This window comes from Lactuca serriola, chromosome 8 (assembly GCF_051521515.1).
Source record: "Lactuca serriola cultivar US96UC23 chromosome 8, Lser_US96UC23_V15, whole genome shotgun sequence".
Classification (NCBI taxonomy): domain Eukaryota; kingdom Viridiplantae; phylum Streptophyta; class Magnoliopsida; order Asterales; family Asteraceae; genus Lactuca; species Lactuca serriola.
The window spans coordinates 131119999-131145586 of record NC_136415.1 but is presented as its reverse complement, the minus strand read 5'-3'; the positions used below and the strand labels follow the sequence as shown (position 1 = coordinate 131145586).

At 37.1% G+C, this 25588-nt stretch overlaps 2 protein-coding genes and 1 pseudogene across 3 annotated transcripts; 1 reads left to right on the top strand and 2 right to left on the bottom strand.

The window, feature by feature from the left end:
- Positions 1-1099: 1099 nt before the first annotated feature.
- On the bottom strand, positions 1100-3538 carry LOC145069467 (cation/calcium exchanger 4 pseudogene; annotated as a pseudogene).
- Positions 3539-9854: 6316 nt separating this feature from the next.
- On the top strand, positions 9855-11424 carry LOC145069469 (protein STRICTOSIDINE SYNTHASE-LIKE 4-like). The gene is made up of 5 exons (XM_079016399.1): positions 9855-10052; positions 10118-10333; positions 10399-10706; positions 10786-10918; positions 10998-11424. Exons 1-5 carry the CDS (start codon positions 9906-9908, stop codon positions 11271-11273), a joined length of 1080 nt encoding a protein of 359 aa, XP_078872525.1. The 5' UTR covers positions 9855-9905; the 3' UTR covers positions 11274-11424.
- On the bottom strand, positions 11345-15010 carry RECQL3 (DEAD/DEAH box RNA helicase family protein). 2 transcript variants are annotated; one of them, XM_079016398.1, is made up of 17 exons: positions 14835-15010; positions 14590-14697; positions 14464-14471; positions 14286-14369; positions 14035-14175; positions 13924-13958; positions 13743-13826; positions 13574-13662; positions 13340-13492; positions 13151-13251; positions 12895-13044; positions 12733-12810; positions 12583-12648; positions 12360-12493; positions 12174-12274; positions 11877-12099; positions 11345-11800 (listed from the first exon to the last, which is right to left on the bottom strand). In XM_079016398.1, exons 1-17 carry the CDS (start codon positions 15007-15009, stop codon positions 11401-11403), a joined length of 2130 nt encoding a protein of 709 aa, XP_078872524.1. In that variant the 5' UTR covers position 15010; the 3' UTR covers positions 11345-11400. The 2 variants fall into 2 exon arrangements, with proteins under 2 accessions (XP_078872524.1, XP_078872523.1); XM_079016397.1 differs by lacking the exons at positions 14464-14471; positions 14835-15010.
- Positions 15011-25588: the final 10578 nt, after the last annotated feature.

Below are 25588 nucleotides of genomic sequence, written 5' to 3'. Positions count from 1 at the left end.
ATTGATCTTTGATTTGATTTTACTTTGTACATATTTAATATTTATCTTCTATTATTTTCAACAACATTGCACATATACATAAATTATATTTAAAAAAGATATTATGAAACAAATCATCAAACGGTTTAGACTTCGTATTCGATTAGTTTTTATTTTGATTCGGCCCCACATCAAAACTACTTGTTTTTCTTCTCTCTTCTTTGAAACATCACATTTTTCATGTTAATTAAAAAACTTTATTAAACTTACATATTTCATTTCAATGAGTTGTTGAGATTTTATAGATTCAAAGCGTTAGGTGTACTTAACATATCCTCTAATTTTTCCCATGTATATTTCAACTCCAAAGCATTTTCTCTTTCAATAAAAAGTCTTTTATTTTTTGAATTAATATTTGATTTCTTTTTGTCTTGTTGAAAAAGACAAAATTATATGTAGGTATATATAAAATGTTTAAAAAATCTCTCTTTCGAAAAAAAAAAAGATTAAAAATCTGAATATTAGGTTAATTCGGTAGTCGAACCGAGTTCATCTGAGACTTGTTGAGCATATCAAGTTAACTAAAAAACTGAATTTTAAAACTTTGTCTCACTACTGGGCCACTTAGCTAGTTAGGTTATGTTTATATGGCAAACAAATTGGACCCAATTTCAAATTAGTATATCTGGTTAATAAAATTGCTAAAAGCAAACATGGTAAGCAATCAATTTGGTACATAGATCCAATCCAACTATACAAATCGAACTACAAATAGACTCCCGGTTAACCCAACAACAACTACGTGAGTAAAATAAACAACAAAACTATACACTAAAAAAAACATATCTACATGCTGACAACAGATAGGTTATGCTTATATGGCAAACAAATTGGACCCAATTTCAAATTAGTGTGTCTCGTTAATAAAATTGCTAAAAGCAAACATGGTAAGCGATCAACTTGGTACAAAGATCCAATCCAACTATACAAATCGAACTACAAATAAACTCTCAGTTAACCCAACAACAACTACGTGAGGAAAGTAAACAACAAAACTATACACTAAAAAAACATATCTACGTGCTGACAACAGATAGGTTATGTTTATATGGCAAACAAATTGGACCCAATTTCAAATTAGTGTGTCTCGTTAATAAAATTGCTAAAAGCAAACATGGTAAGCAATCAACTTGGTACAAAGATCCAATCCAACTATACAAATCGAACTACAAATAGACTCCCAGTTAACCCAAAAACAACTACGTAAGTAAAGTAAACAACAAAACTATACATTAAAAAAGCATATCTACGTGTTGACAACAGTCTGTTCAACCAGTATTATTTAGTGATCCATCACCGATTGACATCCCTAATCGAGTTCCAAGAAACACCACGTAAATCCCCATAAGCCCTATCCCTAACAACTTGCTTGGCTGCATCCCATTTCTCGGCAACACCACCAGCGACCAAACCAGCCCCAGCACCAAAAACCCAATATTACAAAACATCCCCACATCACCACCCATTTTATAAGACTTCGGTCTATTTGACCATGATCCAATCAGCATACAAATCCCCAAACCCGCAAGCGTGTTGAACATCGGGCCCGCATAGCAACCGGATATGGCAATCTGCACGCCTTCACCGCCATTAACCGCCAATGCAACATTTGACATCAAGTCACCCATCGAGTTCCCCCATGCTAAAACTGTTAACCCAAGGATTGATGGGTTGATTCCGAATATTAGACCAAATGCTACCAATAAAGAAACTAACTCATTGGCTATCATGTAGAACCAAACAATGCTCATAAAGAACCCTCCAACAACCCATGGGAGGACCCATTTTTGAGGCGAGTGGTTTGCGTTTGTGAAAATAAACGCAACCCCACCAAGGAAACAACCGACTACTGCACAAGCTAAGTAGATTAGCCCAGCAGCTAGTCGATTGTTACCATACCGGTTGTTCCATAGGAATGCAAGGAGAGAAGGGGCTAGGGTTACGCTGACGACAGCGTAACCTTTTGACCATCTTCCTTCCTCGATTATTGGAATTGTCAACCGTCTTGGCAACGATAACGGGAATTCTAGACATGAAAATAGTTTAGAACACGAAAGTAGTGAGTTGTTATGTTCTTCATCCTTCCATCCCCAAAGAGGCTTTGGGTTATCTTCCATATGTCCAAGAACCTCCGAGTAAATTGACACGTTTGAACCCCACATCCAGTGTGGAAACTTTGATTCAATCAAGAGTGGGACATCATCGGAATCCGTGAAAGACATGTTTATTGATTCAAGATCTTTATTTTCATAATCATCCATTTGAGTAACAGCCAACAACGGGACACTTATTGTCTCAATGTTCAAAATCCCATCTCTTAGTCTCAAGAACTCGTTAGCGGCAACTAAGGCGGCGTAAACAATGTAAATAAAAACAAACGCGATTGCGCCACCGACACTAACCTCTCCGATAAGCAAGATGAAAGCAAGAGAAACAACGGCAAAAAGAAACACAGATACATCTCTAATGAAACATTTCTTATCGATATTCACAGCCTGATCAGCCACACAGATAGAAATAGTCCCGACAACAACACACGTCACGAAAATGGCTCCACCCAGAATACTATTGGGTCCAACATCGCCATTATCGGTGCCCACAAAAGCAGCAATGCTAGCAAATACATCAGGGGCACCGTTTCCTAATGGAAGCAAGGTGACCCCTGCGACAGTTGGTGGCAATCTCAATAAATTCGACAACTTTTCAAGAGAACAACAGAAGTAATCGGCAGCTGTGTTGCCCAAAAGATAAAACAAGGCAGCAAGCCATAAAACGAGTACAATGTAACCAAAGAAAGCATGGTTTTGACAAGAACAGTAGAAGAAGTTCATGTAATTGAAAAAACCATCGGATTTACATTGAGGGTTAGCTAATAAGAACTCACATACACTTTCATAGCCTTCATGTTGATTTAGTCCTGTACAATCAGGTGGGGTCTTGATACCCAAGTTTCGTGGAGTACTGCGCAACCCGACCCGGTTGATAACCTTGTAGTTCCATTTATGGGTCTGTTGGTGAAAGCAAAATACGAGAAATACAAGGCTGAAAACACCATGCAAAGAACCACGGGAATTGAAGGGTATCCGGAAGCGGTGGTCCATTTACAACAACAGAAACCTAGTTTTATGATCTTACTTTACAATTTGGCTAAGGAGATCAAGAAATAATGATTTGGGTAATACGTTGAGGTAATTGGGTATCATCAAAAAACCAGAGTGAAAAGAAGTGATCATGTAGGCATATGATTCGATAAGATTTCGATTTCGAGAATTGAAATAGGTAAAGAAGATCAAGAATGACAGAAGTGTATTAGATCAAGGAGGCAAAAACCCAAAATTATGAAAGGGAAAGAGAGGAACTTTTAGGGCTCTTGATGTTGAAGAAGGAGAGACGAGAAGACTTGTGTTTTGGTTTTTTGTGAACAGATTGAGTCGATTCGAGTGGTTCAGTTTTCATGAGAAGGTATCATTCCGATGAGTTCTGGGGTTGTCATTTTCGGCAACTAATTAAATGTGCCAAAACTCAAAAGGGTATAACCGGTATATGATTTCTTAATCATTTACGTTTAAAGATTAAAGATACTAGTATGTTTTAGTGAAAAAAATAACCACATGTTTTCTTCAAGAAAATAATGCACATACTTTTTGTTTCTAAAACATACTACTTTTATTGTTTACAGTGGATGATAACATGCCCGTAAAAGTTAAAACTATTTTTCCATTAATTTTTAGCTTAAAAGTATGTTCTAAAACTGATATTTAAAACTTAGGTAGTTTATTTTATAAGTAAATAAAAGATCTTGTCATGTAAAATTAAATTTGACATTTGTAACCAAAACTTTTACTCATTTACAAATAGATATTAAAATTTTAAAACGAAAAAAAGAGTTCTGATTTATCAAGAAAGTCCAAATTGATATTGTTAGTCCAAGAAAGAAATAGTTATGTTCATTATGAATATGTTCTTCCAAAAATAAGGAAAAAAGTATGTTCATTATTAATAGACAAATTTACATAAATGGTCCTTTTGGGTTTTCAAATTCATATGACAATCCGGAATTTTTTTTCTCTTGATGATGATGGTGTCCATGGTTTTAATTTATTACAAAGTTGATACATATGGTTTTATTTTTTAAAAAAAAAGAATTAATATGAAATTACCATTTTACCAGTAACATCCTTAAAAAGTTTAGATGACAAGTTACGGTATGTAATTTTGTTAAGTTGTGTGAATTACCTAATTTAGAAGATGTGTGATGCGACATCGACCTCCGGCGGATCCTCTGGTCTTCTGGTCTTCTGCTGCGGCGGAGATCTGACATCACAGTGCAAACCCGTTAGAGCCGTCCCAGGGACTGTGCCCCGGGAGCGGACTCTGACGGTCAAGTTAGATCATCTGGTAGATCTGAGATGGTCCTCCATAGCTGAAGAGAACCATCTTGGTGCTGGTGGTGTGGTGGCTGACGGCGGCGGGTGGCGGCTAAGCCACCCGGCCGGAGTATAGTGGCAGCTGAGCCATGGGGAAGCTCCTTCTCCATGGAGGAGGTATTGTTCATTATATAGGGGACAACTAGGTCAAGGGGAATTAGGGCAGGCCTTGGGCCAGCCCAATTCGGGCCCAACTAGCAAGGAGTTGGGCAAGGCCGCCCGGAGGCGCCGGGCGGGGCTGGCGGGGGCGCCCCAGGCAGGGCTGGCGGCGCGCACCAGGAAGGGATGACAAGGGAGTGTCAGGCGAGGGAGCGCCTGGCCGGGCCGGCAGGAGAGTCCCCAGCAGGGCTGGCAAGGGAGCGCCAGGCAAAGTTGGCAAGGGAATGCTAGGCAGGGCTGGCAGTAGCGCGCCAGGCCAGGCTGGCGCGCTAGAGCAGTCTAGGCCATGCCAGTGGACCATATCTCATCAAGTCCCCCTAGTCTGGTGTTATTGGTACGCGCCCAATGACATCGGACTGAACTTAGTCGGATAAACTGTGCGTTGTCAATTCCCCCTAGTCTGATGCGATTGGGTTGCTGACAATCGGATCGGACTAGATAAAGCACCAAAGCATTTAAATAATAAAGGAAATGATCGAACCTCACCCACGAGAGCCGTAGGGTTGTGTGACAAGCCAAACACTACTTGAGCTGACTTGATACTCCTTCATCAAGAGGAGTGCGAGCCGGTCGGTGAGAGGCAACGTAACTGTTGTTGCGATCATGCGGACCGAGGCTGCTAAAGAGTGTTACACGACACTGATGTCGGTGGAATGTCGGATCGGGGTAGCTAAGAAGCCTAAGCTTGCAATTCAGTCCTTGAGACTGTTATCCGACATGATTGTTGTGGTAGCCATGTGAAGCCATATGAGATGATAGGTTGCTAGCGAGGGTCACGTTGTAAGACTATTTTCGATAGCCAGACAACAGAATTGTTGAGGGATAGACAGTGAGGCTATAGGGTGGGGCTGCATAGTAAGACCATTTCCGAGAGCCAGGAAACAGAGGTGTCGTGGGGTACGCGACGAGGCTACATGTAGGGTTACACAGCGAGACCATTTCCGAGAGCCAGGAAACAGAGATGTCGTGGGGTACGCGGCGAGGCTACAGCTAGGGTTACACAGCGAGACCATTTCCAAGAGCCAGGAAACAGAGGTGTCGTGGGGTACACGACGAGGCTACAGGCAGGGTTACGCAGCAGGATTGTTTCCGAGAGCCAGGAAACAGAGGTGTTGCGTAACCCTTTGTTTATAAATGAAAATGTAGAACTTTTTTGCAGAGCTAATCTAAAAGACGTTGTAGTTGACTCGAATACGAATATATGGATATAAAGATCATTAAAATATGAGTATGTATGAAGAAGTTATGGTTAATTGAAGTTGGAGAGTAAAATGCATTGCTTAAAGAAGAAAATGAGAGTTACACGATTGTATAATGCCTTACACGGTCGTGTAAATGGTTCGAACAATCTAAACTTCAATTTAATGAAGTAGATTGCTTTTTATGGCACTTTTGGGACTATTTTGGAAAAACATGGTTGTGTTTCATGTTATACAGTTGTGTAAAGGGGTCAAGGTCTATAAAAATACATTATATCATGTGTTAAGTCGATTGCTTGCCCCTCATTTCACCACACACCGTTTGGAGACCATCTAGGGGCGATTTTAGGAGCTTAATACTAAGAGGTTGATGCTCTATCAAGGATTTCCATGAAGGACAAGAATCATGGCTTCTACATCTTGGGTTGAAGGTAACTTCTTCTTCTTAGCAAGCTTAGACAAACTTTAATGGTGAAAGTATAAAGGGGTGATGAAACCATAATTCTTATATATATATATATATATATATATATATATATATATATATATATATATATATATATATATATAGAGAGAGAGAGAGAGAGAGAGAGAGAGAGAAATGAAATCTTGATGATAATTATGTAGTAGGTGTAGTAAACATGTTTTCAATCCTTAATATGGTTTATTGCTTGAATTTAAAGAGGATGATCATGAACCCTAATTGGGTGGTTTGCTAGATATGTGAGATTGAACTAGTATCTTAATGAATTAAGGCATAATGATAAGTTCTTCGTGAAGCCTAACTAGTTTTAGCCGTGAGATTGTAAAATAATGATATTATGTTATTATAGAAGATTGGAAATGAAAATATGGAATATAATAAAGCTCTTTTGAAAGAGAAGTATTCTTATGAGCTTATTATTTTGATTGAATAGGTATTTATGGAATATTGGTCAAGAAGCATAAAGTGAAGGATAAGGAGTGATAATTAATCTCCACCGACTAACAATGTGTGTACATAAGGATTTTTTCCATTTAGGGTACATGACATAATGTTAATAGGTTTGATTAAATTAACTCTTTGAAAAAGTAAGTACAAGTCATATGATTGAAAAGATAAAGTGGTTTTTATACCTTATGCTTTAAATTTTTAAATGTTTTGAAATTATTATTATTTATACTATTGATATTGTTTTCTAGATAGAGCATGACATTTGTATGTGATTGAGCCACTAAAAAGGTTAATCATGTATACATTGAATGTGATTGTATAGTATAACGTAGCGTCCGAACCAAGGTTGTAAAAAATGTTCAAATACATTAAATGTGATTGCATAGTATAATGTAGTGTCCGGACCAAGGTTGTAAAAAATGTTTGATGATCGACTTGGTTAAAGGAATAATCGGTCTATGTGAGGATTAATCGATGAGCATTAATTATTAATAAAATTATTTAAAAACATTTAATATATCCTAAGAAAATAAATATTTGAAATTTTGAAAATTTAGAACTTTTGATTTTCGAAATTTTCTTTATATAATATTTGAAATTTTGAAATTTTTGGTACAATATTTGAAAAATTGAAAACATGAATATTTTATTTTTTATTTTTTTCGCCAAAGACTACCAAGGACCGACGTTAACCGATACCAAAAGCGATTAAACTAGTTTATTGGCCTTAATTGTAATCAGCTCAAGTTCACCAATCGATTAATTAATTGGTCGCCATAATTTGTGCAACACTTGTCTAGACAATCATGATATCCCAAGAACAAGATAAGAAAAGACTCTACATGGCATGTACATCCATTCATGAGGTAGATGTTTAGGGATGCATGAATAATATGATCAAAACAAACAAGCATACAGGACATTCAATGTTTAATAACTAAAAGGAATTGGAAACTTGAAAAAAAAAAAAAAAAACAAAAAACTTTTATAGAAATTAACACTACTTTTGCTTGTTGCTCCAGGGTGGAGTGTTCCCTGTCAACAATATAATTGATAAAAAAAACTATTTATGCATTAAGATAAGTGATCAAATTATAAATATTCGTCTAGTGTCATATCTTGATCTTGAGAAAGAAATGTTAAACATTTAGCAACAACACAATTATATATTATTTTCAAAATATGAAAACTCGTGAACAATTATAAGATATTGACAACTATTTTCAAAATTACATTTTATTTTTGGTATCAAAAAGTTAATACTAAACCTTTTTTTTTTTTTGGAAAAAGGGAATCCCCTTGGCAAAATATATTAAGTATAGGAAGACAAAAGAAAATGGCAAACGCCAATGAAAAAGAAAAAGAAAGACTAGCCAAGCTAAGGGACATGCCCCAAAGCAAAGGCAAAACAAACAAACAAATAGAAACTAACTAAATAAAGACCTAAAATCGTCATCCCTGGTCAATTGGAGAAGAGATACGACCACCATGAGAAGAGTTTGGGAGTTCGTCTGAAACTGGGTAAATATCTCTTGAATGTATAACAGGAGGGACACAAGAATCATCATCAATAATAGGAGGGACACGAGAATCATCATCAATATCATCCAGTCTTTGATGGGAAAGAGCATCAAACATGTTAGTGGAGACTTTTTTCTTTGGTTCTACACGGGAAACTGGTTTGTATACTTGAGAGATCTTTATAGCAGAGTCTTTTTTTTACGGTTGTCGATGGGGATCTTCTTCTTTGGAATGGGAAACGTTCTAGATCTCCTCTTGACTATTTGGTATCCTTCATTATCAACGTCTTTTGGAGTGGGCATAGCCGGCTTTGGGTCGGGGGTACTAATCGTGTGAGTGGGGCATGTGGCATGGTCATGGCCAAAAAATTTGCAATGATCGCATCTCTTTGGGTTCCAAGAATACTCCACTCTAAGTGTTATAGATGTAGCACCTTTAGCCGTGACCGCTTTGATTTTTATTTCCTTAGCCCAAGGATATTTAGCCGACATCTCGATGAGGATACGGGCAAAAACCGCTCTACCCGTAGGCCGCTCACACATAGTTGTAGTATAAGAATCAACCTCCAAAGGCCTTCCAAGTTTACTTGCAATGAGACTAAGACCATCTTTATTAAAAAGTTGGAGGGGGATGCCATATATTAACCCAAACGGGGACCCGATCATGAGTTGATTTTTCAATGAAAACGTCCAGGTCCCATTTGCAGAAGAAAACAGGAATACCATTAATCTTCCAAATGCCCTTTTGAAGAACATAGTTTAAAGCCACATCATTATCTAATTTGAAGAAGAACACATCGTCGTCACTGATGAAGATGTCACAAAGCCCATGTTCTTTCCATAAATCTTGAGTACGCTCCTTGATTAGAGGAAAAGCAAGTCTTTGTCCCACAAAATATCCATATAAGGTTCGTTCGTAAGGAGCACTACCGTTAATCATGATCTCCGAAGGGATAAGCAAAACATCATCATCAAAAGAATCAAGGTTATTAATAAAATCAAATTTTAAAGGATTAACGGAATGGACCTTGTCATCAAAATTAGATGTAGCATCAACAACCATAGCGGCGGATTTATTTTTCTCGGAAGTGGGCTGGGTAGATGATATTATTAACGCCAAATAACTGGACCCGTTTATTTTGTAACCTCAATTAAAGTGGACAAGACAAAATTTTGAATCCTTGAATCCTAAATATGGCACTGCCACCCACCCCTAGGAATATAAAAGTCATCTATCTAACATGGAATTTCAAGGATTCCAACATAATTATATTCCGTCTGTTTGACAACCAAACAAGATATAGAAGGAATATCTGTCTCGGATTTCATTAGAATCTACAAACCAAACACACACACACACACACACACCTTAAGGGAATGGCTGATTTCATTTTTTTAATCTCTTGATTAAACTTATACGTAACCAATTCTCTCGAACATGTGTCAATAAAATTCAACTTTCTTTGTTGGTATTCGACTGACTTCTGCATGGTGCCTACTTTGGAAGTTTTCAAAGTGGTCCAGCCTAGAATAAGACAGCACAAGACTTTTCTGATCCTTTCAAATACAATCACCAATTCTCACTTCCTCTTATCACCTTCCACTGAAACAACCATCAGCCATAACCATGGAGTACCTTCTTATTACACTAATCACCATTTTTGTTTCTGTACTTGCCATCACACTTCAAGTCTTCTTCCACTCTCCAATATCTCCAGACCCACTTCACTTACCTCCTTCACCACCCTTTTTCACCCCAAACAACCACTTACAGGTGACCTCCCTGATCAAAACTTCATGTTTATTTACGTTTTTTAACTGTGGATTTTTTTTTTACAGAGAGTGATCAAGCTCGGGGAAGGGATGCTGAAACAACCAGAAGATGTGTTTATAGACCAAAAAGGGGTCCTGTATACAGCTACCAGAGACGGGTGGATCAAAAGATTACATAAAAATGGAACTTTGGAGAACTGGAAGAAGATACACAACAAACATACTTTACTTGGTTTGATCAAAACAAAGAGTGGCGATCTAATCGTGTGCGATACTGAAGAGGTATTCATTCATTTACAATTTTTGAAATGTTCGGGCCAAAAATGAAACTTGATGTGATGTTGCAGGGTTTGATTAAGGTTAGTGAAGATGGTGAAGTGACAGCTTTAGCAACTCATTTAAATGGTGAAAATGTAAGGTTTGCAGATGATTTGGCTGAAGCATCTGATGGAAGCTTATACTTCAGTGTTGCCAGCACTAAATTCGGGTTGCATAACTGGCACTTGGATTTTTTGGAGGCAAAACCACATGGACAGCTTCTTAGATATGACCCATCTACAAAGGAAACAACTTTAGTGCTTGATGGACTTGGATTTGCAAACGGGGTAGCTGTTTCTTCAGATGAAGACTTTTTGGTGGTGTGTGAATCATGGAAGTAAGTAAAAGTCGCTGATTTTTTTTTAAATGTTAAAGATAAACTAACCTTATGTTTTTTTTTAAAAAAAAAAATCAAGATTTAGGTGTTTGAAGTACTGGCTAAAGGAGGAAAAGAGAGGGAAAGTTGAGATTTTTATTGACAATCTTCCTGGTTCACCCGACAATATCAAAGTAGCTCCTGATGGGTCATTTTGGGTGGCTTTACTTCAGGTTTTTTTTAGAATAAAAAAAATAACCAAAGAATAGAAGTTTGTAATTTGAAGCTAATGAAATAGTTTGCCTTATGCAGTTGACTTCAAGCAGGATGAAATTTGTGCATTCTTCCAAAGCGATTAAACATGTTTTAGCAACATTCCCGAAGCTGTTTGAGCAAATTAGAGCAGTTGAGAAGGGTTCAATGGTGATGAATGTTGGGAGTGATGGGAGGATTATTAAGATGCTTGATGATCCGAATGGAAAAGTGGTGTCATTTGTCACTTCTGTCCTTGAGTTTGAGGGAAATCTTTACTTAGGAAGTTTGAAGAACGACTTCATAGGAAAGCTGCCCCTTGAAACTGTACTCTGAAGCCCTAACTTATGAGCCTACTTTGTGAAATTTAAAAGCAGTAATGGTGTAATACACTTGCTAAATGAATATTACTCAAGAAAAAAAATGATATTGTAAAAAGTTGAAAGATTGAAATCAGTTGATACTAGTGAAATCTGTTTCTTTTCAATGGTGATGGATTGCTATCGATGTTGGTTTTTTTGTTGACAAATTCAGAGAAAGATGGGATTGGTGGCAACTTTATATCATTGCAAGTGTTTGTTGAAGGGCTTGAAGGGTGTCCTGATGTAACATTTTCATCATCATCTTTTTTGTTCATCTTCATTGCATGATTTGAAATAGAGGAAGGTTCTACTTCCGTTGACTTTTTTGAAGTTGGACTTTGACCGGTGGTGGCAAGCCTAGAAGTCAAATCTGTAGTGTTAGCTGTTGAAAGCCACCTCACAGTACTTGCCACCTGTGATAAATAGAATGACTTCCCGGTTTTCCCGTATTTTTTGTAGCATTCATTCTCCAAGAATGTAGAAGATGTTTCAGGGTCTATCCTGCACATCCGGAAGCTTCTAGAACACCAAAAAAACAAAATAAATAAAAACAGAGTGAAGGGTAGGGTATGCTTACAGAAAGTTGTCGAGGCGTTGTTGCGTTTGTTTTAATGCATTGATCAATCTTTGCTTGCAGGATTCCCTTGTTGTGTCACTTATGACATTTTTGTCGAGTTTTTTTGGACTTTTATTTTGATAATATTTCTCTTCTGCTCGTTGTAATAATTCCATTTTTTCAATAAGTCTTGATTTTGATGATAAGGGTGTCTGTGTAAGGCCTTCAACGTCATCAATCCCATCTGGAAGTTATACATGATTATCATTTCTAAGATTCTATTAAAAATTTATAAAACTTATTAAACAAAATATGTACCATCATCATCATCAGAGATATCATCATCTTCAGATGGAATTGCCTCGTCATCACGAGACCAGTATTCTGAGAATTCCACTTCACCAAACGACTTTGAGGAGCTGAGACATAACAAAAACAAACATTCATCAGGATATAACAATTTTATGAAGGAAAATAGCTTCCTAATTCCTAAATAAAACATACCTATTCATAAATATCTGTGAGGATCCGATTCTATTACGAAGAGAACACATGGTTTTAAGCTCCTCTAAGTTCTTCATCACTAAATTTGGATCTTTACATGCATCACATGTTTTCTTACACACTGAAGTCGATACCTGCTTTCCAAAAGTCACATGTAAGAAGTTTTCACACTAAAACATGATGGAAATAATTATTATAATAAATCATATATAGATTTACTTACCTGTTCCCCGAAACTATCAAGAATCTTTTTCCTACGACAACCAGATGTTTCACAATACTCAACCATCTGCATTTATTAAATCATGCATTTGATTTTTATAACCATAATCAATAAAATAATTTATGGATTCTACAAGAAATATAAGCTTACTGAATTGAATTCATCAACTGACTTCTTTGGCGACCCATTCTGTGACTTTTTGTTATCCGCATTATTCAATATAAATTGCTGCAAGTATCTTATAGAGGACTTTAGTATGCTTGTTAGTGAAAAAAATTATAAAATGAATAATATAGAAGATAATAATCGAACCATTTTCTTGCGATCATCTATTCCATAGTACAAAATGCTTCTAGAAGGCTGTTGATCACGACCAGCCCTACCTGATTCTTGATAGAATGACACCATTGACTTTGGAATATTGTAATGACAAACAATCCTAACATCCTTTCGATCAATTCCCTAATAAATATTGTACACAATTTGTTATTTAATCCATTTGGAGAAAAAAATATATATATTCAAATAAACAGAGGTGTAATATAATATTATTAAAAAAGTTGCATACCATTCCAAAAGCCACTGTAGCCACTACGACTTGTGTCTTGGCAGAAATCCAATCATCCAAAACAGAAGTCCGTAATTTATTGTTCAACCCTGCATGGTATGCTGAAAAACAAAAGGAAAAAAGAAAAAAGAAATGTTTGTAAGGAAGATTTTAAGATGAAAAGTCAAAGGAAGATGAATAGTTACATACCAGCACAAGAAATGCCATTTTTTGATAAATGAGAAGCCAAGTCATCACACATTGTACGTTCAAGGCAATACACAATCCCACAAACATCTCCACAGGATTTAATTAGATCAGTTAGATCATCATAAGGGTCTGTTAGAAGGTCTTTAAATCGAACTGTAAAAAAAATTAGAAATTTTAGTCAATGACATTGATGATTTTAGAAGCAAAGACAAAAAAAAAAGCAACTGACTTAACCTTCATAATATATATTTGGTCGATTAAATGATGATTTAAGGACTAGAGGATTTTCCATGTTCAATGACTCTATCACATCCACCTGAACCCTACAAAAGAAAATAAATCAGGTAAGAGTTATATCCAATGAAGTATAGAAAGATACAGGGTGAGAGTTAAAAAGACTCACTTGGGAACAGCAGTAGCTGTCAATGCTAATAGTGGTACATCTGGCAGGCGTTTTCTCAAAGAAGCTAACTTTCTGTAGCTAGGCCTGATTATGAAAAGATTCTAATCAAGAACCACAAAAACTAGCACTAATGAACCATTGAGCTTATATGAAGAAACTATGTAGCAATTTGAGAAATTACCTAAAATCATGGCCCCATGTTGAAATGCAATGTGCCTGAAAAGTTGAGATAAAATGGATAAATATTGATCAGAATTCATTTATGAATCGGTGAAATTTATAAAGTTCAAACCTCATCTACAGCTATCAGATTCAACAACCCTCTAGAATGAAGTTTTGTTAGCTTCAACATAAATCCTGTTGTTGCAATCAATTCTGGTGTCACATAGAGTAACCTCATTGATGGATTTCCAGATTCAAGCTCCTCATGAATCTGAAAGTTTTTCAAATGTTCGAGCAAATATATTCTTTCAGTAAATAGTTGTTGTTGAAGTTTAAAATACAACGAGGTACGCAATGTAAGATAGTAAAGTAAGGCATTACCTTATTCCTAACTTGTGAAGTCTGAGTTGATGAGAGATATTCAGCAGCTACCCCTTTTTCCTTCAATGCCATTACTTGGTTTTCCTGGTGCAAAGTAACAATAATTTACAACAATTTGAAGTATAACATTTGACAATATACATACACAGACACATATTGAGCAAGTAAACACACTCACCATTAAGGCTGTGATCATGGAAAAACAATGCATTCAATCAAAAGTTAGACCCTAGCAATGAAAAACATTGTGTAGTACAAGGTTCCACTTTGATAAACATCCAAATTATGACTAACAATCTTTCACCTATTAAAGGAGAAACAACAAGCACAATGCCCCGTTTTGCTAGAGCAGGGATTTGATAACAAATCGACTTCCCACCACCAGTTGGCATCAGACAGAAACAATCCCTTCCTGCATAAAAATTGAGGCCCAAGAACAACTTATTCCCCCAATTTCATGTGATAGAAACTTGAAAATGGATACTTTAACAGATTTCAAGAAGCCTAGACACTATTACTGCAGCAAAAAAAGGAATATGAATACAGAACCTGATAAGACAGCTTCTATGGCTTCCAACTGCTTTCCTCGATACTCCAGATGCCCAAAATGCCATCTCAAGAGCTTCGTTAGAGCTTCTTTCCCGGAAATTTGCTTCTCCTTGCTAATAGTTTTCGCAGGCAGTAGCGCTTTCTTCATTACCACTGTTTGAATAAAAAATTGCATTTGTGAACTTCATATAATCAGTCTTCGAAGATTGAACGCTAGAATATTAAGTTGCGTTGCCTACGATTTAAATCAAGAATTTCCGACTAGACGAATCAATTGGTGAAGGAAAAATTATTAAATTTTCAAACATTTTACATGCAATGATCATTGGTGATGGTTATAAGAAATTGTCGTTATGTGTAATAAGCGAAAGAAAGAAACCTGATTCGCCGATTATGTAGCCGGAATATGGAGGAAATTAGTGAAGGTACCCATACGCAAGGGTTATATTTATGCAGAAGGACATGTCATAGGCTCATAGCAAATCAAGGGTGTGTATTCTGTTCGACGCCGTATTGTAACACTAAACTTATTTTTATTTCTGATTTGTCTCAAACTCAAAGTTAGTTATACAAGCGGGTCGGGTAAAGTTATACACTTGGATTGGACCTTCAGTTTATCTAGCCCACTCACAGAACCTTCAGCATGTCTGGTCCGCCCTATTGGGCCTTCGGCCTGTCTGGACCATTCTTTGAGCCTTCGGCTTGACTGGTACGCTCCATTGGGCCTTTAGTCTATTTGGGACGCCCTAGGTCTATTGGCCTAGAGCACAAAGCAGGACCGCCTCAACCCACCCGCAAACACACAATCAACATATAGATATCTGTGACATTCCCATTTTTACGGCCAGAAAAGACCGATTTCATTTATGCTTTTTAAAATAAAATCAGAGTGGTCTTTCAAAAAGTATTGTAGAATTTGTCCCCAAAACAAAATATGATAAAAATATTTATCAAAGCATTTCTTAAAGAAATGTATTTTCATTTCATTAAAACCTCGGGATGTCATGTTCGATACAGATCAAAAGCATAAACAGTACAAAATAAGCCTTACAACAATTATTTACATCTAGTGGCCTAAAATCCAAAATCCCTCGTCATCATCCAACTGTGCTCTTGCCACTACCGGTAATACAAGAAACTGAGTGGGTTAAGCTTGGGAGCCTGGTGAACATATAGGGTTTTCAACCCACAACAATTAAGTTTATTAATTTTATCAAACCAAACAAACCCTTATTACCCATCCCCATTATCCTCACTTTACGTCCCTAAAGTATCTATTATAAGGGACCTAACCTAAGGATTTTCATCGGTGTGACAACACTATTTTGGGGGATCCTCAACAATTTATGTCAAATAGGCACAAAGTATATCGTTGTCAGGGTTTATACAACATGCACTAAGTCCATAGTTGTCAGGGTTTATACAACATGTGCTAAGTCCATAGCTCTCATTTATCGACGATATTATTCACGAGAATCCACCTGCAATACATGTCAATTGGTTTTTAGAGTACATCTGATGAACATATAGTTCACAACATCTACATGTTGCAAGCCTACTACTGTTCCACGGACCGTCTAGAATAGTCCATGGTTGTCATCCATACTCTGTTGAATGACGGGGGCCAACCTTTGGGTAAGTGATTCTCTCATATTTTACCCCTCACCCTCATCTCATGATCTATATCACTGATCATCTCATTTATCAAACTCATCTTTCATCACATACTAACTATTTCATCTACCCATATTTTAACCAATATTTTTGTAGATATAAAATACATATACAGTTTAAATCATTTAAAACATGTATAAATCATTCATTCAACATCCATCTCAAATAAATAAACAATATATATTCACATTGTTGGATTAGTGTCTAAGTCCATAACTATTTTGGTATGTACTTGACCCAATGGTGCATGGTCCTTTTGGGTTGCCTTCACCAAAGTAGCTTGTAGGATGAATTAAGGAGAGAAAGGTTTAATTATGATTTATTAATATATTATAAGAATAATATATTAAAGGAGAAATCATATTGTTTAATTAATATTAGTCAAGAACTAATTAAGAATTAATTTTGTGGCTAAAAGAGATTAATTAAACTTAAGGGGACTGGAATTGTAATTATAAGATAATTGCAATTGGGCTATGGATTACCTAATAATATAGGCTGGACGAATTTTATGGGAAGCCCATAAGGAATTCGTCTAAGGGATATGATAAAAGGAGTCCATGGGCTGCTTAGGGCCTAAGCAGTCAGATTAGGGTTTCCTAAGTGCAAAACCATAATAGCCTAAGTATATAAAGACACCTAAGGCCCCAAAAACATGGTTAACACTTCCAAAAAAAGGTTTATGGTCGTTTTTGGTGTTCTCCTTCTCCTCCTTCTTCATCCTTATTGCTTATGGTGTTTGTGACTCCATTAGAGGAGTGACATTTGTGACTCTAAGCTCCCAAACAAGAAGATTCAAGCCATTATCAAAGAGGTAATCATCTAGATCTGTTCTTATATGATATTTTCGAAGTTCACATGCTAGATTAGGGTTCTTGAGTCTTGGATGAATTGCATGTACAATAGAGAAACCTAGATCCAAGTTTTAGGGTTTGCATGAGCACATAGGATGTTCTTATGGCTAAAATCCATCAATGGTATCAGAGCTTAGGGTTGTTTGTTAATGAATTTGATGCCATTTGATTGAATATTAACTGAAAATCAAAAATTTTGAGTTTTTAGGGTTGGACTCGCCGAGTCCATGACTGAACTCGCCGAGTCCACTGGGAACTCGACGAGTCAGCGAGCCTGCCAGCTAATTTTTGCGATTTTCTTGCTTTTTTGGCTTAGGATAATTACCAAAAATGTTTTTAATTAATAAAATCCGATTTTTATTGATTTTAGGTGAATATCCTTACCAAAATAGAAGATAATTACCAATTAATCAAATATTTGTTGTCTTATAAGATAATGTTTAATTATTTGAGTTATTTGATGAATTATCTTGCAAGTAATTGGACTAGGTCAAAATTAGATAATCACCAATTAATTGTTTAATTGCCTTATTTGTTTTTTGATCTAGATAGTTTTGAAAAGTTTCAAAACTTTCCCTCAAGTTTTGGAATTTAAATTTTTGATTAAAAGGTTTAATTTTGAAATATTTAAATTCTAAACCCTAATGATTTGAAATGTTTCAAAAACTTGCCCTCAAGTTTTGGAATTTAAATTTTAATTAAAAGTTTAATTTTAAAATGTTAAATTCTAAAAACCCTAAGTTTTGAAAAAGTTCAAATTGCACCGTTATAGTTTTATTAAATTAATTAAGTGTATAATTAAAAGAAAGTTAATAAATCCATAGTGATATGGTTTACATTTAATTAAATTATAAGTGTAATTTATTAAATTAGACCACCTAGTATTTTAAAAGTGTAAAATACACTCTTATACTATATATAACATTAAAAGTCTAATATTATATATGTATAACTTAAACCGCTACTCTTACCGTTAGTAGGCCTCATTCACGAAGCCGATCAATAAGGGGGTATAAGGTTATGACATATAAAATGGTCGTTTAATGGGTGTCCACTCTCACCCACCGTTTCCTTGATTGGTGGAGGGTCATTAACCTAACGGGTAGGATAGGGCAAACTCTCTCCTCATTAAAAGTATAATGAATATTAAAGTAACTAAATGTTTTACAAAATTCTCAATCTTAGTTACTTTAGGCAAAAGTGAATTGATGTAATTCCATGAAATTACACTTTGTACCCTTGCGAAGACGTTAGTGGAGCGTGTGTGGTTAACCGGCACACTAAATGGTTCTAAGCAAAGGTAACAAAGGGTGACTCAATGTTTGTTATAGTTCGGTGGAGCGTGTGTGGTTAACCGGCACATCGAATAGGTGACTGTAATATTGGGGGCACCATGTAAGTTTTCATGGTTATTCGCACCCTGTCTTGTGATCCTCGGCATCCTAGTCACAAATCGAGGGGCATATCGAGATTTAAACATGCCATTGAAAGGTTCAATGAATCTCAAAGGATCTAGGAGTTTTCAATACATTTAAAACTTAATCTCTTTTTCGTTTTTCATGGTGGAAAATTAGTGAATCGTCATTCACTTACCTTCAAATGTTTTACAATTTGGGTTACGGCATCCCTCTCCCAAGTTGTGGAATATTGTGTTGGGTCCTAGCTTTAATATTTCATTTGGGTGATTTATTAAGGACTCAATCAACTAATTTGAATTTTTCTCCCGTTTTGTAGATGTCAAAGTATGACAATTATGGTCTTCCCAAATCCCGTGGAACAAGCTTTCCACATGAAGATGATATTCCACGATTCGATCGAGGAACACGAGATCATGCTTCACTTCCTCCACCTCCTCCTATTGTTCTCCCTAACCCACAAATTCAAAGGCTTGAAAAGTTCAAACTCACTCAAGCCCTTCAAGTCTATCTCTCAGACTTATTGACTGTATGCAGTACTCAATCGCGCACCTGCTCTCTACCTCAGGCTAGACTCCCAATTATGACCTTCAAGTCACAATCTCGATCCTTAATGGATACAAACCTGAGATGATTTCTTTTATTACTACTATGGATTGATGTGTCATATTCTAATGACCTATCATCGTATGTTGCAACACTTAGACTTAGGTCTCTTAGAGTTAAATTCTAAAACAGACTATGCCTTCCTTCATGTTCTAATGTGAAATAATCACACTTTAACATTTGGCATTTCTAGCTACCAACTTCTTTAACAACGAGCGTGATATTTCTATTGATCGCTTTGATTTCAATCGTTTGGTTTAAGTCGGACACTACATCAAACTTGGTTCTCTGAACCACGTAGCATACTTAGCGTAGTCGGACTCAATTCGATATGACCACTAGGGTCGGAACATCAACACTCTTCTTAGTCATTACCGAAACGATGGTAACGACACACTTGAATAAAACGAAATCAATTACTAGCTTTTTGGTAACCTTGTGACTTTCCCTGATCCAAGTGTGAGTCCTGTGCTTCCGGTAGTATAGGCCTCTACTACCATTCACACCTACTCATACTCGTCCCAAGTATTGTCTCACAGTTTCCCAAGTCACCATGCAACAAATCACATAATCATTCAACACATCAGATAACAAAACGAAGGTTTTATATTATTTCTTGAAACGATTACATAGGTGTTCAAGTTCACCCTAGACTATGCCTCTACTAGGCTACATCATACGAAACTATAGCTACTGCATAATCCGATCTTCGGGTAAGAAGTCCTCATTCTTGATTCCTCTCATGGTTCCCTGCTTCATCAAGGATAATATGAAATGCCCTTGGCCTTGGTGGCGTTTCTGGTCTTGCTGCTTTATTTTTCCTTGGGCAGTCTCTGGACATGTGCCCCTTGCCTCCACATCCGTAGCATAATTTATCATTATGTGTGCAGTCCTTGGAATAATGACCAGTCCTCCCACACTTGTAACAAGTCACTTCTTCGTTGCACTTCCCACCATGCTTCTTCTTGCATTTATCACACCATATCGCTTCACCTCCATCTCCTCCTCCAAGCTTTGAGAATTTGCTTTCCTTGTTGGACCTTGAAGATCCTTCAAACCTCCATTTCTCTCCTGCCTTATCTTTTTCTAGACCCTTTTCTCTTATCTGGGCCTCTACGTTCTTAGCTGCCCTAACAGTTGTTTTCAAGGTAGTTGCCATTTTGACCATTGGGCCAAAGTCAGTGGGCAGTCTGTTAGCAAACCTATCAATCTTGTAGAGTTCAGTAGGCACCAAGTAGGAGAATAGCTTCATCCTCTCGGTGAATGCGATGGCATACTCATCAACACTCATCTTTCCTTTCTTCAGGTTCTGAAACTCGTTGTTTAGGTCTATCAGATCTATCTCCGAGCAGTACTGCATTCTCAACTGTTCCAAGAACTCCTCCCATGACATTCTTATGGCTTCTCCTCGTGGCATCGTATCTGCCAATAGCTTCTACCAACTCAAGACTCCAGTTTTCAGTTGTCTTACGGCAAAGACGGTCTTCTGTTTCTCGCTACAGTCGCAGCTCTCAAACACCATTTCCATCTCGGAGATCCAATCCATAATCTCAACAGGCTTTGGGCTTCCTGAGAGACTTGGTGGTTTCACACCCAAGAAATTCTTGTGCATCCGCCCATCCTTGTTGTTTCTCCCTTCTGGGCCATCCCTTTTCTCACCTTGAGTCCCTACTTGACTCACTTGGCGGCTGTAGTTCCCTTCCTCAGATTGCTTGGGAACTGGCTCCGTCTGTTCAACATGTACGGTAGGTTCGTCCCTATTCAATATCCGTCTCATTTCTTCCCTTTGTTCAGCCAACATAGCCCGAATCATGGCTTGAACTCCAGCCATGGTGACTGGCTCAGGCGCAACTTCTTCTACAACAGGTATTTGCTGAACCACTGGGGGTTGGTTTTTGTTCCCATTTGCGTTTACGTTTCCGCTACGGGTTCTTGCCATCTTGATCTATACACCGAATAAGGTGAATCTAGATCTTAATTTAGGATTAACGTCTTAAATCATCCTTATCACCCCGAAACGTTTATATGCTAGTTCTAATATCGTAGTTAAACGCTTAGAATCCTAAACACATAAGGTTTCCAGATCCGGTCGGCAACAGACCATAGATCCGAACAAATAACAACATATCATGCACAAAGCATTTAGCACATAAAAGCAATTTAGGCATCATTCCTAAAATAAGCTAGTGCTCACACCTCACAATCATCGCTTAGCATTCTAAGTTTAAGTCTAGAAATAAATCCATATTCCTAGTTCGCTTAAACTAATGCTCTGATACCAACTGTGATATCCCCACAATCACGGCCAGAAAAGACCGGTTTGTTTATGCTTTGTAAAAATCAGAGTACTTCATTTTATAAAAGTGTTGCGGAATTTGTTCCCAGAAAAACATGGTAAATACGTTATTAAAACATTTTCGAAGAAACGTATTTATTTCATTTTAAAACGTTTGGGATGTCATCGTTAATACAGAAACATAAGCATAAACAGAACTTACAATTGTTTACACTAGTGATCTACATCTCTTTAAATCTCTCAGTGTAAAGTGACTTCATATCAACACCTGTGATATAAATAAACTAAGTGGGTCAGGTTGGGAAACCTGGTGAGTACATAGGGTTTTCAACCCACAATAATATAATTATTAGGTTAAACAATCAAACAATCCACCCAATTACCCATCCCCATTATCTTCTTTACTCTTAAGGATTTAACCTAAGAGTCATCTATCATGCATTCGTTTATTCCGAAGTCCCTTACTTTCAGGGTTATAGGACTGGCACTAAATCCAAAGCTGCCAATGTTCGTTCGTAAAGCACTAATTCCATAGTTGCTATAGTCTACTCATCGGGTACTAAATCCATAGTTACCAGTGTTCATCTAATAGGTACTAAGTCCATAGCTACCAATTCCTAACAGGTACTAAATCCATAGCTACCAGTGTCCAACGTCTAACAGGTACTAAGTCCATAGCTACCGATGTTTGTCCAATAGACACTAAGTCTATAGCTGCCAACGTATACTCTCATCATCTTATATCTCTCATCGTTCATCTACCCATGTCATACCCAACATATTTGTATAAAATACGTATACAGTTTAAATTATTTAAAACCTGTATAAAACGTTCATCTAGCATAGACAGCAAGTATTCAGATAATATGTACACATAGCACGTATTTTATATAAAATAATTCATATCTATGTGTAAGATGAAAGGGACTATGTACTCACCTGAGTAGGTGGTGACTTAGCACTCGAACAGCGCTTTGATACTCTCAAAACGATTTTCCTTCGATAAAACCTAGTACCAATACCACTAGGGTTTAGTCTAACGATAACCGCGATTAATTAATAGTCTAGCTATTATTATTATTATATAAGCGTTAAACGATACTTATATAACTCATAATAATATCCCAAGTACTTATTATAAGGTCCTAATAACATTACTATATTAAAACGTAAGCTAAACTAAAGATAGGTTAGGCGTAGCTCACTTACAGCGGGTTTTCTCAAAAACCGGGCTTCGCTGGAGCAGCGTTCCCGAGTCGAAAGACTCTTTTTCTCGGGACTCTGGGAGCCTTGGGGCTTCCTTCGGGTGCTAGGGGGTTTTCCTAGACTTTAGGGGGCTTAAGGAGGCTTAGAGAGAGAAATAGAAGTTGGAAGGTGTGAGAAATGAGGATGCCCCGACACCCTTTTTATAGGCTGGAAAAGCCAAAAACTCGTCGAGTTGGCCTCAAACTCGTCGAGTTCCAGGACAGGTGTCACCATCTGGTGGCTAGCCTTGGGGAGGAAGCAACGGCCAGGATTGCGCCACGTCACCCGATTTCGCACAGCAGCCTCCCGACTTAGAAAAATCATAACTCTCGCACACGAGTTCTATTTTTGACGTTCTTTATATCCAAGCATAGGTAAAATCAAGATCTACAACTTTCGTTTAGACTCCGTCGTCTAATTCTCGACCGATCTCAAATTTAACATTAGGAGGCGTTTAGACTGTTAAATGACCGCGAAGAATTCGACACTCCTTCATACGAACTCCGTTTTCGTCCATATTTTTACCGTTGAGTTCCTATTAATGAGATATTCAACTCTCATTTAGGTCGCGTAAGCCAAAATCCGCTCGAACTAAAATTCGAGTTTCAGGCTGTACACTGCTAAGCCGAATCTTAGAAAAATCATAACTTCCTCATACGAAGTCAGATTTGGGCGGTCTTTTTATCGACGCGCTTATTTTAACATATTCTACAACTTTTGTTTAGATTGCTAAGGCTAAATCTCGCTCTATCGTAAATTCACTATTTACGCTTCCCGGTGCCGTGTCGGTTTTGCCGTAAAACTTCGACGGGCCATAACTTCTTCGTTATAACTCGGATTTCGGCGTTCTTTATATGTACAGAAACCTTGAGACATATTACATAACTTGGTTAAGATTATTTATTCTAAATAATCTTTTGTCGAAAAGTCGTTTTCGACCCCTATTTCCTCTAAATTGACTAACCCGGATTTGCGGGCGTCACAAATAAGTTATGAATTAGTATAGACACACATGTGAGCTATCTAAGGAAAGGTGTGTGATTTTGAGAAGATTAGATAAAGGCTTATCGAAGCATATCGTATTAGAAACAATGAACTTTTGAAGTCAATAAGTATTGTTTTCTAGAGGTTTAGCTGGTTTCTAAATATGTGTCAAAGCTAGTGGGAGCATAAATGTTATGCCGGAATGGATATAATCATCATGTTAGCAGGAGCATGATTATTATTTAAGTATTGCAAGTTGGCAATATTAATTATAGAAAAACAAAAGTTTCACTTTGCAAAGTGGCAGGGGTAGAAAAGTTTTTTTTCTTCATATAATTAAGGGAGAGAATGTTATACTTCATTTTCAATCTAAAAGCTTAGATGAGAAATTTAATTGTATTTAGTCAAGGGTATATTTATTATTTGCATTCTCAAAATATGATTATGATTACGGCATCCCACTTCATAGTTCGAATTTTGAGAAAACGGAAAATAGAAGTATTATGACGATATTATAGTAAGAAATTGGTAAAGTATCACGTTTTTCATTGCGCCATTGTATCCCATACACTTCGGGCATAGGTTCAGAAGTCGACAGGGTGTTGTGCGAAATCGGGTGACGTGGCTGAATATGAGCCAATACTTTCTCCCCAAGGCAAGCCACCAGAAGGTGACATGTGGCATGGAATCGACGAGTAGGAGGACCTACTCGACGAGTAGAGCTGTTTTCCAGCCTATAAATAGAGGTACCGGGTTCCCTCGTTCTTCACACCATCCCAACTTCACTTTATCTCTCTAAACTATCTCTCTCTCTCTCTAGCCCTTAACCCCCCCCCCCTAAAGTCTAGGTAAACCCCCTAGCACCCGAAGGAAGCCACGAGGCTCCCGAAGTCCCGAGAAAAAAGCCTTTCGGCTCGGGAACGCTGCTCCAGCGAAGCTCGGTTTTACGAAAAAACCGTTGTAAGTGAGCTACGTCTAACCTATCTTTAGTATAGTTTATGTTTTAATATAGTAATGTTATTAGGACCTTATAATAAGTACTTGGGCTATTATTATGGGTTATATAACTATCGTTTAACGCTTATATAATAGTAATAATAGCTAGACTATTAATTAGTCTCGGTGAATGTTAGACTAAACTCTAGTGGTAATGATACTAGTTTTTGTCCGAGGGAAATTGTTTTAATAGTAACGAAGTGTTGTCCGAGTACCGAGTCATCACCTTATCAGGTGAGTGCATAGTCCCTTCATCTTACACATATATATGAAGTATTTTATATAAACTACGTGTTATGTGTGCATATTATCTGTATACTTGCTATCTATGCTGGATGAACGATTTTATACAAGTTTTATATGATTTAAACTGTATATGTATTTATATCTACATAAAATGTTGGGTAAAACATGGGTAGATAAAATATGAGTTGGATGATGAGTTGAGAGGTGATATAGACCATGAGGTAAGGGTGAAAGGTGGATGATGTGAGGAGCCTTGTGTAACATCCGGTATTCCATGTATTATTATTATTCTTTTATTTGTGAGAAAAGAGAGGGACTCGACGAGTTGAGTCGTAGACTCGTCAAGTAGGACCGCGAATGCTGACTGGATTAATGAACAGACTCAACGAGTCGGGAAAAGTGGACTCGACGAGTCTGCGCTGTAAGCTGAAACCCTAA

What these genes read in the sequence shown, in the direction of transcription:
- LOC145069469 (XM_079016399.1), top strand. Translation starts at nt 9,906, where the DNA reads ATGGAGTACCTTCTTATTACACTAATCACCATTTTTGTTTCTGTACTT. An exon ending in GTGGTGTGTGAATCATGGAA is followed by an intron (nt 10,707 to 10,785) that starts GTAAGTAAAAGT and finishes AAAAAAATCAAG; the next exon opens with ATTTAGGTGTTTGAAGTACT. An exon ending in TTTGGGTGGCTTTACTTCAG is followed by an intron (nt 10,919 to 10,997) that starts GTTTTTTTTAGA and finishes TGCCTTATGCAG; the next exon opens with TTGACTTCAAGCAGGATGAA.
- RECQL3 (XM_079016398.1), bottom strand. Translation starts at nt 15,009, where the DNA reads ATGCAATTTTTTATTCAAACAGTGGTAATGAAGAAAGCGCTACTGCCT. An exon ending in CTTCACAAGTTAGGAATAAG is followed by an intron (nt 14,176 to 14,285) that starts GTAATGCCTTAC and finishes AAAAACTTTCAG; the next exon opens with ATTCATGAGGAGCTTGAATC. An exon ending in TATCTCTGATGATGATGATG is followed by an intron (nt 12,100 to 12,173) that starts GTACATATTTTG and finishes TATAACTTCCAG; the next exon opens with ATGGGATTGATGACGTTGAA.